This window comes from Solanum dulcamara, chromosome 2 (assembly GCF_947179165.1).
Source record: "Solanum dulcamara chromosome 2, daSolDulc1.2, whole genome shotgun sequence".
Classification (NCBI taxonomy): Eukaryota; Viridiplantae; Streptophyta; class Magnoliopsida; order Solanales; family Solanaceae; genus Solanum; species Solanum dulcamara.
This window is the reverse complement of record NC_077238.1, coordinates 3,308,687-3,321,583: the sequence shown is the minus strand read 5'-3', so window position 1 is coordinate 3,321,583 and position 12,897 is coordinate 3,308,687. Positions and strand designations below refer to the sequence as shown.

The following is a 12,897-nucleotide window of genomic DNA, read 5'->3' as shown; positions in this document are numbered from 1 at the left end:
ACTATTAACGAAGCGCCCATTTAGCTTTTTCGTGTGTTCTATTTCTTTTGTATTATGAATCTCCTTAGTTAAATTTCTAGGTCCGTCACTGATACACACATATATCAACATACAAACACTACAAAAGAAACATGAATTATCGACGGACATTTTTTTGTCGTTAAACAACAAAAATCTATTGCTAATCCTATTTAACGAGGAATTATCGAAAAATTTATGTACCTTTGACATTGCCATCACCATAAATTTGGAAATGATCAAGAGGAGGAAGAACATGAGAAGGATGTTTATTGTCATAATAAGGCCAAGAAGCCACTGAATTGCAGCAAATATAAGTATATTTATTTCCTCTATAAACCTTCTCACTTTCCTCTTTTGTTTATACATATTTAGCCCTGGCTCCACTGGATCTGACTTGTCCACTTCATGTCCAAACTCTGATGGCAAAAATCTCTACGTATATATATATATATATATTTCCACACACACACAAAAAAAGTTAACACATGTTATCTGTTATAACATGTTAAAATTCATTGATAATATAGTATTTTTTAATTAAATATATATAAAACATTTAGTAACACATATGTCATGTCATTGTTACCTTAATTAGGGACCGATTACTCTGCATAGATTGACTAAATAAAAAAATAAAAAATAAAACTTGTCATTAATAAATAATCGTGTTTTTCATAGAATTTTTCGTTATTCATGTCAGTCATCCTCACTTCTAAGCCCCGTTTGGATAGGCTTAAAAAAAGTAACTTTTATGTATAAAGTGCTTTTAGAATTTTGAAGTGCTGAAAGTTATTTTTATAAATAAGCAGTTGAGTGTTTGGATAAAAGTGCTTATGATGTGAATTTTAGGGTTAAAAGAATAAAAAAAGGTAGTTTAAGAATTTAGTTAAAATATAAAGGATATAAAAGTAATTTTCATGGTCAAAGAAAATGACTTTAAGCACTTTGGAAAAAAAGTTAGAAATCCTAACTTTTCATTTCTGACTGACTTTAAGAATTTTATGGCTTAAAGTCAGCATTAGACAAACACGTCCAAAAGCTAAAAAGGGGCTTTAAGTTGATTTTGACCAACTTAAAGCCAAACCAAACGGGCTCCTAATATCTCCAGGCCATAAACTGTAGTTCTTAAATCCGCCTATGGTCTTGCATGTATCTTTTTTTTAAAAAAAAAACAATTGATTTTATGAACTTGACATTTACATATATAAAATCTTATGAAATGTTTCCTCATTTTTGGAAGTTCCGTTACTCATTCTAAATTCGTTGACTCTAGATATCAAATTCGCGTAATTTTATAAGAAAAAGAATTACCTTGATAGTTCCAACAGATTTGATGGCTTGAACAAGGACAAGTTGATCAAGTATACTTTCACCACCCACAACTGATATTACTATATCAATCTCATGCTTCCTTAGCAACTCCTCCATGAATTCTTGGTCATTTATAGCACCCTATCACCCCACCCCACCCCACCCAAAAAAAAAAAAACATTATTGCTAATTGACCAAAATGTAAAGTAAAAATATTCCAATAAAAACATTCTTCGATAAATATCATCATGACTCTCGAAGTCAATGTAACTGTGCTTCTTCAAAAAAAAAGTGAAATTAAATAACAAAGGATATGAGTGTAACATATTTTACGTGCAATATTATGGCCCCTTTATCTGCAAATTCTTTGATAATTTTGACCTTAGGATGAAAATTATCTGGATATGATCGAACAAGAATATATGTTTTTCGATTAGCATCAAGACTTGCTTGTGCTATAAATTGTCCGATGAATCCCGTCGCTCCGACGATCAGAATCCGGTCACCTTTTCCGGCAGGTTCATTAGAAAGTAATACTGGTGAAGACATTTTTTCTTAACTTTCTCAGAAGTATATAATTATAGCAAGAAACTAAAGAAGAATGGTTTTTCAATTGGTTTGGCTGTAATGGTTATGGTATTATATACTAGTAATATTGTGTGGAAAAAATGGTTTAATTTTAACTTCTCAACTACCCTTCTAATTTTAATTTTTATTTGACCTCTAGGTAGATAATTATTTAAAAAAAATTGACTAATAGGTCAAAGTAAAAACATCCCACAAATAAGCATAATAAAGGAAAGGGTGAAATATATGGATTTTAAGAGAATCATTGTGTCACAACTTCATCTTAATAAAGAAAGATGCATATTTTTTAAACTATATTATATATAGTATATGTCATTATGTTTTAGAGTTTGTCAAGTTTTGTTGCATTAGCTGTGGAATTTTGTTTGTAATATTTGTTGGAGGAGCACTTACCACTCTGTCACGTCCTTTAGGGGTGGCTGTCGTATTTTTTTTATTTTTAAGACTCAAATCTGAAAGCTCTTGTTAAGAATGGTGAAGCACGAGCCAAATTTCCTCAAAGCTAGTTAGAGAACTTGTAGATAAAAGAAAAGAACAATTCCTTGTGTAGATGTAGAATAATTTGTGACTACAATACAAGAAGCAACTACATCTCATGCCCAAACAAATTGGGGTCGACTATATGAAATCCTCTGGTTCTTCGTCTAAGCTTCATTTATATCATCAAAATTTGTTAAATTTGTAACTACACAAAGAAAAACCACATCATCAAACTCAAATTTGTCGAAGATTGCTAAAAATAAGAGCAGCCCGTGTTTTTCAAGAGGACGGGAACCAAGAAAACCAAAGAAGATCATAAGGCCTCCTTGATGTTGAAGGTTCTTGATATGTCCCTAGCGTAGTCGTATTGATTCAGTTCAACAAGCATCTTCTTCAATCGACGAGCAAATTTAGACGTCTCTATCTCTCCACTGCTTGATGAGTGCTTCTTTTCGAGCACCCTGGCAAGTGTCAGCAAGTAATCCACCAATGGTCGTACCTTTGGACTACACACAGGTTAAATAAAACATCATTAGCAAGCAGAATTGAAAACTTTGACAGGGGAGGAAGGGAAAACGGGATGAAATAGAATAATTATTTAAAAGGGCATAAATATTTTCTCCATGAAAAAGGAACCATGAAACTCAGACATTTATAAAACAAGCTGATCGTAGGAGAGCAGAGAATTGTTGCAGATATTGCTATATGTAACCTTTAATGAAGGGAAGAGTTGTTTTTTCTAATACGATTTTTTTTTTTTTTTGGGGGGGGGGGGAGGGGGGGGGGTAGATATCGTGGTGCTTGGGCCAACTTGCAGACCCCTTGACTATTTCGCCATACATGTACCATACCGAGTAACTTCGCCTGCCAAGGCTTACGTAGTTTGGAAAAATCACAGTGTCTTTTTGGGCTAGCGTTTGAACCTTGCTCTCCCATGAATTGCTTATCCCTACTTCATTGAGCTAGACCCCCCCCCCCCCCGCCCCCAACCAGTTGCAACATAGTACCCCTATTATTTACAAAATTTTACGGAAAGAATCACCTTACTAAACAAATTATATGTGTGAAACCTAGAAACAAACAAACAAAAAACGAAACATTTTTCCGACCAACCAGCTGAAAAAACATTGCAATACATCCTGCCCTAGCCAACAGCCCAACACCAACTATATGAAGGAAGAAAACAGCCAAACCTCCCTCTTCTCCCCAAAAATCTACAATGAGCCACCTTCCCTCTTTTACCATTCATTTATGACCTTTTGAATCAAAATATCAGCAGACGACAGCAATAGCAACAAACACCATGACAGTCGAAAGATTTATTTTGGCATTTGGCTAAAGTCGACAAGCCTCTGACCAAGTACACATGAATGACCAAATACAGTTTACCCGCCCTTTTTTCTTACTTGCATAAGCTCTCTCCCTTTGAACCTCACCACAGAGCATAGCCATAATGATCATTACCATTAGATAAAACTTATATACTTGTGAAAAAGTTGGATTCCAAAAGCAGAAGTCGAAGAGTTTCTTGGAAGTTTTTTAATCCAACTTTTTCACAAGTATATAAGTTTTATCTGATGGTGGTGCAACAAGTTTACTTCAAGGAATATGAACTTCCAAAAGTTGGATTCCAAAACCCATACTTGACTCCAAAAGTTTACTAAAACTTAGGAAGAGTTGGATTCCAAAACCCATACATATCTATTGCTAGGAATGTGAACTTCCAAACCAAGAAAGCTAGAGTACTTAACTCCATTCACTGTTTCTTTTTTTTTTTTTGGGACAAGGTAATGTATCACATTTTTTCTATTTCCTTTAAACCTTTCTACTACTCATATGAACCACACCCCAACAAATATATGGCAAGTTAGCATGTTAAGATGAAGCCAAAAATATTACTCCGCAAGTAGGGATCTAAAGATGGAATTTTCTCAAAGTAACTAGAGAGAACACGGAATGCCAACTAAAATATCACACTCAAATTGACTGTACCTGCAATCTCCTGTGACTTTGGGGCCAGCCCAGACACCGTGTAGTGAAGTGACAAGTCTTTCAGTTCTTGTTAGAGCATCGTGAATGTTTGACTGAATGCTTCGAAGATGAGGAAGAATCTTTCCACTTAAGAGTTGATCAAGAACCAGCTCTTCCAGGACAGGCATGGCAAAAATCTCATGGAACAAGCATATGTTCCTGACCAAACGAATAGACATGCCAAACCTATAAGCAGCAACTCGTGCTGCATCAGGTACAGCCCTCATAACAAGGGTGTCCCAAGTCGGGACCTGCAAAAGCAGTTCAGAAGATAAAAATGAGCAATCCAGTTAAAACTAAACCAGCATACAAAGATGGGTAGGAGACTAGGAGCATTTACCTATAGTACTAACTAAAAGGACATTAAAGAAGTATTGAACCCATTGGAGCCTCTTATCCTTTTTCACGTCATAAATGTATGACTTCACTACCAACAAAATAAAGATGAAGCCCCAATCCTACTCCACTTCTCCCCACTTAACTATTCCTAATCTCTTCACACTTTGCTACGAAAACTAATTCCTAGTAGTTGTTTCACTTAAATGATTAGAAACCTAAACTTAAAAATCATGCAAACAATTTGGGCCTCCGGAGATAAGAACACACCTTCAAATTAGCCACAGCATCAGCTAGACGATCACGAAGCACACCAACCAGATTGCTGAGGGCCGAGCCAGAAAAGGGGCCATATCTCAACACCAATCGCATGGCAGAGACAGCACACTCTGTTTCACTGGTGCTAAGCATATCCCAGCAATTAGCTAACTGGTTATGTAGAATGGGCATTGCAAGCTTCTCCACCAACTGAGGAATAAGATTGGCATCAGTATCATCAGCCCTTATTTCGGTTTCACCTTCTGGAGGAATTCCATAACTGAATAGAGAATTGTGCCTGGAATAACACAAAATTTAGTTGGCAAGAGAATTGAAACTCAAGGAACAAGTAATATGAACACATGAAAGATGAAATGAAGCATTTATGTCTAGTTTCCTGTATGTTTGGTTTTCCTGGAAAACATTCCTGACAATTACTTCGACAATTCAAACAAATTTATATTGCAAAAATCAGCAAAGAATTCTATTATCATTATTGGCAAGTACACAAATCTTTGGCCCTCTGTACTACAGTATAAAGCCACAAGCTCCTCTCCTCAAAAAGGAAGAACCAATCTTGGAAAGGAAAGGGTTAAGGTCATAATCCTTGAAAATAATTGATTAAACTAGTAGAGTGCACATACCAGTTCATATCCATAAAATCTGTGTTTTCATGCAGTGGATCCCACTTCAGAAGCTCTAGTCTCACATAGGGTGAAAAAATAACAGGTATACTAAGTGACATATATGCATCACGATAGCTTGAGGCATAATCTTTCTTCCATCTGTCAAACTTTTCAACAACCACAGATAGTTGAGAGTATTCCTCGTGTGCATCACCAAAAATCTGCTCGGAAACCTGAAGCAATTGATCACGGTTTGATTGATATGCCGAACTCTCAGAGTCACTTTCGTCAGTGCTAGATTCTCCTTCTATTTTCTGATAGGAGCTATCACATTTTATAGCTGACATTCTTTTAACATCATTTTTCACTCTCCTTCGTTTCCGAGCCTCTGCCCTTCTTGTTGAATCCATCCGTTTCTGCAGATTGACATCTCTACCAAATTCATCTAGCTCTACAGGTAAGTCTCCTCCTTTTCTCATTGCTGCTGTTGAAGCCTGAGCAGCAGCTGTGGCAGCTTCTATTGTTGCTGCATTGCTCCCACCTCTACTTAGAACTTGTCTTGCAGCAATTACAGCAGCTTCAAGCTCCTTCATTTCATCATCATTATCAGCAGCTCTCCTTTCGAAGATAGCGGCTGCTCGTTCTTCATGAAGTTTCTGCATCTGGTCTTCAAGTTCCTCAATGTAAGGACCTTTATCCTGTAAGGATTTAAACACCCATAATAGTTAGCCCACCCACAGCTAGTTCTCCTGAACAACTCAAACAAAAAAAAACTGCAAAAACTCAAAATTAGAGCTTTCCAAACTCAGGTTTTCAAAATGTCAAACAAACAGACCCTAGGTTTCTTTTTATTTTCAAACTGTCAGACGGTTCCCCTAGGTTATTTGACCCTATAATCCTACCAAAAAGGCTAACTTCAGACAGTTCAAAATCCACTACATTTTCACCTAAAAATAATATGATACTGTATTAGTGGCTACATAAGAGAGAAATAGTAATCAGCAAGGTTACTAATCGCCACAGCTGGGCATAAGAAAGTTAAGTCGACTGGAACAACCTAAACGAAAGTGAAAAAAAAGTACCAATGAACTAAGCTATAAGTTTCGATGATTGTTTTTCTGCTTCACTAGTGTACAACACTTCACGATAAATTATGACTTGTTTCCTCTCTTATCCTTTCATCACCCCACATATTTTTATTCAAAATCTCGTTCTCAGTTAAGGGAGGATAATGTTGAGACTCACTGAGTACCGCTAGTAGTGTACTGACGTTCGATGCAGGTTTCATAGGTGAGCTACGCTCTTGATCGTGGAGTTTCTTCTCTTTTAATAAGACAATTTTAATCATTTATTCGTTTATCCAGTATTTGTTTTGGGGATTAGACATGAACTCGATGTCTTGTGCATTCCCCCCTTAGTACTCAAGTAGAGGGTTCATAGACGTGTGTTTTTTTGGGTTATGGTTGATCACATACTTGGTATTGTTTTCAGTACTTTCCAGTTATTTACCAATTTCATTTTTTGGATTATTTCAAGAATTGTTTGAATTAGAGTTTTTGAATAAAAAGTTAAGTTACTTATTTTAAATGCACGAGGGGCATGTGGTATGAAAGTATAGGTTAGAACAATCAAGCTGGTTCATTCAGTCATGTCAAGGCATCGGGTGCCAGTCACAACTTGCTTAGGAAACGGGTCATGACATCATTGACCCAAGACACATGCTTTATGCCTAGGCACACTTCATAGAAGAGTTGCTTAAGTAAGGCAAAGCACCCAAACTAAAACTACACCTAGTTTAAGGGCTTAAGCATGTGTAAAGCTATGTCTAACACTGAATAACTAAATGGATCCTAAAAGTGGATCAGACTCTGCAGGAACCACCTTATAGACCAATTTCTAGAAGAGCAACTGTGCTTGCCACCTACCCAGTTACTGATATTATTTCACAAGTACAAATGCAGCTGTGCTTGTCAGCCTTCTAGGTCATTTTTTTTTGAACATTGGTAAAGTTAAACCTTCTAAGTCATCTTTTCTCAAATAATTGCCTAAAACTAAAATAATGAAAGACTGTTGTGCTCGTATCACGAGTACTACAACAGCAGCGCCAGAATATATATTGAAATACATAATATGCCGCTCATAAATCAGAAAACCATACCTGCAAAAGCGCACATATAACAGAAACAAAGTCGCGAAGCTTTTGCATAAACATGTACTTCTCACCAGCAGCAGACAAAGAATTTTCCAGCGTAGTGACTTTCGACAATGAGGCAGATAAATTTTCTTCAGTCTTGTGCAATGATGTCACAGTTCGGCCATGAGATTCCTGACAAGGGAAATAAAAAATAATATAGTTAGTCTATGTATCCATTATAATCTTTAGAAAGCAACACATGCAATTAAGTTACTACAAATATATGGAGGAACCCATACATGTGTATGTGCACAGTTTATACTGTATTTCTGTGAGCAATATTTAAAAGTTCTAAAGTTCTCACGAAAAAGCTAAAAGATGGTCAAATACTGCACCTTATATAGGGAAAAGAAAATATCATAAATGCAATTTCCAACTTGACATAAAATTGTCCACATGTGCATCCCTCCCTTTCAAAACTACATCTATCGCTTTCAGTTTACATTCCTAAAGCCAGTGCACTAATTACAGGGCATCATATCTCCGTGAATATAATCCAGACTATCAATGGTTCTCTGTACAATTACCATAAACTGTTTCAATGTCTTAACAATCATGAAAACCCCACTAAAATAAATGGAAACTGAAGGGCTCATGATCCAAAACAGACTATATTTAGCCAGGACAGAGGAAAGACGACAAGTGAAAATACAATTTACAAGACTGCACTGGAAATGAACAACATCACACAACAAAACTTAACCTCAGGAGAGTACCAATCTAGCATTGTGTAATACCATGACCAATACTTGCATGATTAGTCCACAGAATGTTAGGAAAGAGGAAAAAAAATGTTTTTGCAGAAGCCTTTTTTCTGCCCTCAAGAGATCATAACATAAAAGATTCCCAAACTCCATTTATCAAATGTCTCGAACCATCGCTAAACTTCAGAATTGGCATTCATAAAAACACATAAGAGCTTTCAATTTTTCATTATTGTGTTGTTGTTTATTCTTCACTAATGTTAACTTCTCAAGCATAGACAATTCCAAGCTAGGATAAAGAAAAAGGGTTGCAGGCAGCATAAAATACTCAACTATGATAAATCCTCGGAATATTGAAAATAGAACAAAATGTTTAAAAAGGATTAGCATGTAACGAACCCCAATTGATCTGGTATCAAGGCGGAGTCAAATGATTGTTCCTAGTGATTATTCGGATAAAAAAAAATGCTAGCAGGCTGGGTATGTTGATCATTGAAAATAAAAGTGCCAAAAAAATGCACTTAGACTTGAGCTAACACTTACTTTGAGTCTTCCCATACTCTCATACAAGGCTTTTTTAGCAACCTCAGCCTTCTTCGAAATTGACAATTCATCCAAACTAGGCAAGCCTCCGATCACTCCTCCTCCACTAGTAGGACCATCAGAAACATCAATACTCTGTACTGAGGAATAGACACTAGCTCCACCAGCTGAACATCCGAAATTCGCCTTCTGAACACTGTGAACTGCAGCTGCACTGCTAACAACACTACTCTTCACCCCTATATTAGACCCATCATCCAACCTTTTCCCTAACCCCTTTCTAACCTGCTCTTCCTCCCACATTTTATCCTCCTCATCTTCCTCATAGTCATCGCTACGAAATCCACCATCTTTCTGCATTGCCTTATCCTCAAAATCCTCAAACACACCCCTTCTCCCACTACCAATTTTCTCCCCATAAAACCCAATTCTCTGCTGAAACTCCGGCTCCTCATCGCTCAACCCCTCAGCTTCACCATGATTACCCCCTTCATCCAATGATATAAAGTCCTGCGCCGCAGGCCTAGCTTGACGCAACCTCTCCCTCTTAGCCCTTATTGCATCAATAGTCATCTTATCAGGTATCACTGACCCAACATCATCTTTCTTCCTCAAATCCTTTTCCAATGCCATTGAACCCAATCTATTAACAGTGCCACCAAATTGATCAACACCCATTTCGTCATCTTCACTTTCTTGCCCATTTTGCTGAGTTTGGGCACTCACACTAAATGGTGGTTTCACAAGACCTTTCAAGACTATAACTGGTTCAACGGGTCCGGGCTTGGGTTGGGCAGAGCGAGGACCAACTAAGGTTCTGGTGTTCTTCTGGAGCTCGAGGAGTGCTTCCTTAGTGTAAGTACCAGCTTGAGGTTGTACATTGGAGGTGAACGAAGGAGGTTTAGGGGTAATTCGGTCTTTTCCAGCGGTGAGCTTGTGCGAAGAAGATGATGAAGAGGGTTTGTTGATTCGTGAAGAAGCGGATGAGGGTTTGGAGGAAGCACGAATGAAGGGAGTGTCGTCGGAATCTTCGTCGTCGGCAAAACTAAGTAGACTTTTCTTTTTGGGTTTGGTGGCGGAAGCGGTTGAGGTGGTTGTAGGTTTAGAGGCGGTGCCGTTGGTGGTCTTAGTGGCGGATTCATCATCGTCTCCGTCGTCGCCGCCACGGCGGCGGAAGTTTCGGGACTTACCAGACATGATTTGGCGCCGGAGACGGTTTTCACGGTGGAGCGAATGAAGAAACAGAAGAGAGAGATGGAATGTAATTAGGACAGGCGAGGGGGGTGGAAACGTAATTTGCACCTATTATTAAACGGATACTACTATATTGTGTACTTTGATACCGCTAATATTTTGAAGGTTATCTATAAACATGTCAAATCGTTATAAAATTATTAAGATATTGATTTATTGATTATAGGTTATTGATTATTATTAATTTAGTTATCGGTTTAATTATTAAGATTTGATATAAAAAATAATTATTAAAATCACTTAGAAACAAGGTGACTAACCAAATGAATCATGCACATGAGTTGATAAAATGTGTCTTTCTCAAAAGCAAATGTAAAACATTGTAATAACCAAGAGTTTGAGACAGCAAGAAATAAAAGTATGAAAATTAAACCTTAAGTGAAGAATTTTATATACCGAATGGTAATAAATATAAATTATTAAGTTACTATCGGGTTATCGGTTAATTCGTTAAGGAAAAAACCTTAAAAGTTAAGAACCGATAACCCAATAATAAATAAATAAAAACTATTTCCAAAACCGCTAAATTAATAACATATTATCAATAAATCAATAAATTTTTTTTGATTCGGTTCAATTTTGAACAACCCTGCATTTTGGTGTATATGATATCTAATTAAATAGCTATATTTTATTTTGATTAAATTTTTTTGATGACCCACTACCGCTATATTTTGGGTGAGCAAAAGGTAAAATCTTCACTCTTGTGCAATAACTTGCAAACCACATAAAAGAGGCAATCCATACTAGGCAAGCTCAGTGTAACAAGCTTGACCCAAAAGGTAAACCCTTGTTTTCTTTAACAAGAAAATTCGAACTTGAGACCTCCAACATGGAAGTCCTTGGCCCAAACCATTGGACTATTCCGAAGGATTTTTATTTTTATTAATTAAAATTCCACACTTTTTATTCTTCTAATGGTTAATCTTCACAAATTTATGAATTATTATTACAATTACGTCATTTAATTATCCATTTATTATCTCCCGTTTGATTATAGATTTTGAACGTGAAAAATTGAGTTTTTAAAATTGTATTTGGACATGCATTTTTTACTTGAAAAAATTAAAGTTTCGTGAGTTGAAGTGAAATTTCTCTTAATAACTTACCAATTATTAAGATAAAAAATTTAAAATCTAATCAAATTAAATGGCCAAACAAATATTTGAGGATAATTTTCATAATACTATTCAAAATATGTGGTCAAATGTTGTGTTAATTTAAATTTGCACTTATACTCAATATAGTTAGAATAATCGTATTAATAGTTCAACATGCTCATTCGATATGACCAAGCACTAATTAGTTTCACTTTGCTTTAAAAAATTTACACTTTTTAATAAGAAATATTTATAAAATTAATTTAAAAGATGAATTAAACAGGAAAAATATTACGCAACTAATATAGGTAAAAAAAAACAAGAAAAAAAAAATAAAAAAAACAATATAATATCATAAATTACAAAAATAAGATAAAATAATATGTTGTGCCTGTAAAATTTTAAACAATTCATCGTGGACTTTTTTCTTTAATCTTTTATTTAGACAAAAATGAGAATATTGTTATTTGACTCTTATTTATATAGTTCTGGTCAAGAACCATTATTTTGGGCTTGTAGGGATCGTTTGGAGCTGACTAGAGTTATATATATGCACTAGTTTAGTGTGTGTATTTATACATGTGTATCACGTTTAACAATAAATATATATAAAATATTTAAAACAAAAATTAACGTTAAAATAAATGCAATATTTGCTTAAATGATGGGAACAAATTTAGTTACATAACTTGCGAACATGCAAATATGATGAATTTCATTAGTATTTTTATCTCACTTGACGGCTTTTTACAAATGATGTTTTGTTGGTTTATCTTCTCTCTAGCCTTTTGATTGCATTATCATTATTAAAATTTTATTATCGTTATTGTCTCATTGATAGTTCTTTCGAAAGTGTAACATAGATTTGTCCATGCAACATATCATGTTGTAGTTTCGTATTTTTATAATGAAAATTCAAATAAAGTTTTAAATTTATAGCAAAAAAAGATAGGTATAAATTAGTGGATTTCAAACTCATATATTTTAGGCATTATACTTGATCCACGATATTTTATGCCTTTAAAAAATTCTATTATTACTTGATTTAACGTAAATTATTTGTGTTTGTATAGTGACAAATATTGAAGATAAATTACTTATGGGCTTACTCTTTAAACATTCTTTGAGTTGTATTATTCAATTCAAGTTTGGTTGTAATATTCTTCCTCATTCTCTAAAGTACCGCTACTTGCATCAACAAATTGTAATGTTTATTGTATATCTCCTTTATTGAGGTCTATATAATCAAGAGGTTAGACCTTCTGTTTAGACATATTGTAGTTTACATGATCCGTATGATTAATTGGTGAAAATAATAAAAGAAATATAAATGACAAGAAATGAAAAATCAGAGCGAAGTTTAGTAAACAAAATAAAACAGAAAAATAGAAAGAAAATAACATGTAAAACTAATAGTACATATAATGTTGCTAATTGTGGTGACCATATAT

General features: G+C 35.1%; 1 protein-coding gene across 1 annotated transcript; it reads right to left on the bottom strand.

The window, feature by feature from the left end:
- Positions 1-2,442: 2,442 nt before the first annotated feature.
- Positions 2,443-10,382, bottom strand: LOC129879997 (transcriptional repressor ILP1). The gene is made up of 6 exons (XM_055953792.1): positions 9,093-10,382; positions 7,810-7,977; positions 5,670-6,349; positions 5,038-5,323; positions 4,393-4,682; positions 2,443-2,906 (listed from the first exon to the last, which is right to left on the bottom strand). Exons 1-6 carry the CDS (start codon positions 10,287-10,289, stop codon positions 2,714-2,716), a joined length of 2,814 nt encoding a protein of 937 aa, XP_055809767.1. The 5' UTR covers positions 10,290-10,382; the 3' UTR covers positions 2,443-2,713.
- Between the last annotated feature and the right edge of the window lie 2,515 nt (positions 10,383-12,897).

What these genes read in the sequence shown, in the direction of transcription:
- LOC129879997 (XM_055953792.1), bottom strand. Translation starts at nt 10,289, where the DNA reads ATGTCTGGTAAGTCCCGAAACTTCCGCCGCCGTGGCGGCGACGACGGA. An exon ending in GATTTTATGGATATGAACTG is followed by an intron (nt 5,324 to 5,669) that starts GTATGTGCACTC and finishes GTGTTATTCCAG; the next exon opens with GCACAATTCTCTATTCAGTT. An exon ending in AAAGTCACAGGAGATTGCAG is followed by an intron (nt 2,907 to 4,392) that starts GTACAGTCAATT and finishes ACCTGTGTGTAG; the next exon opens with TCCAAAGGTACGACCATTGG.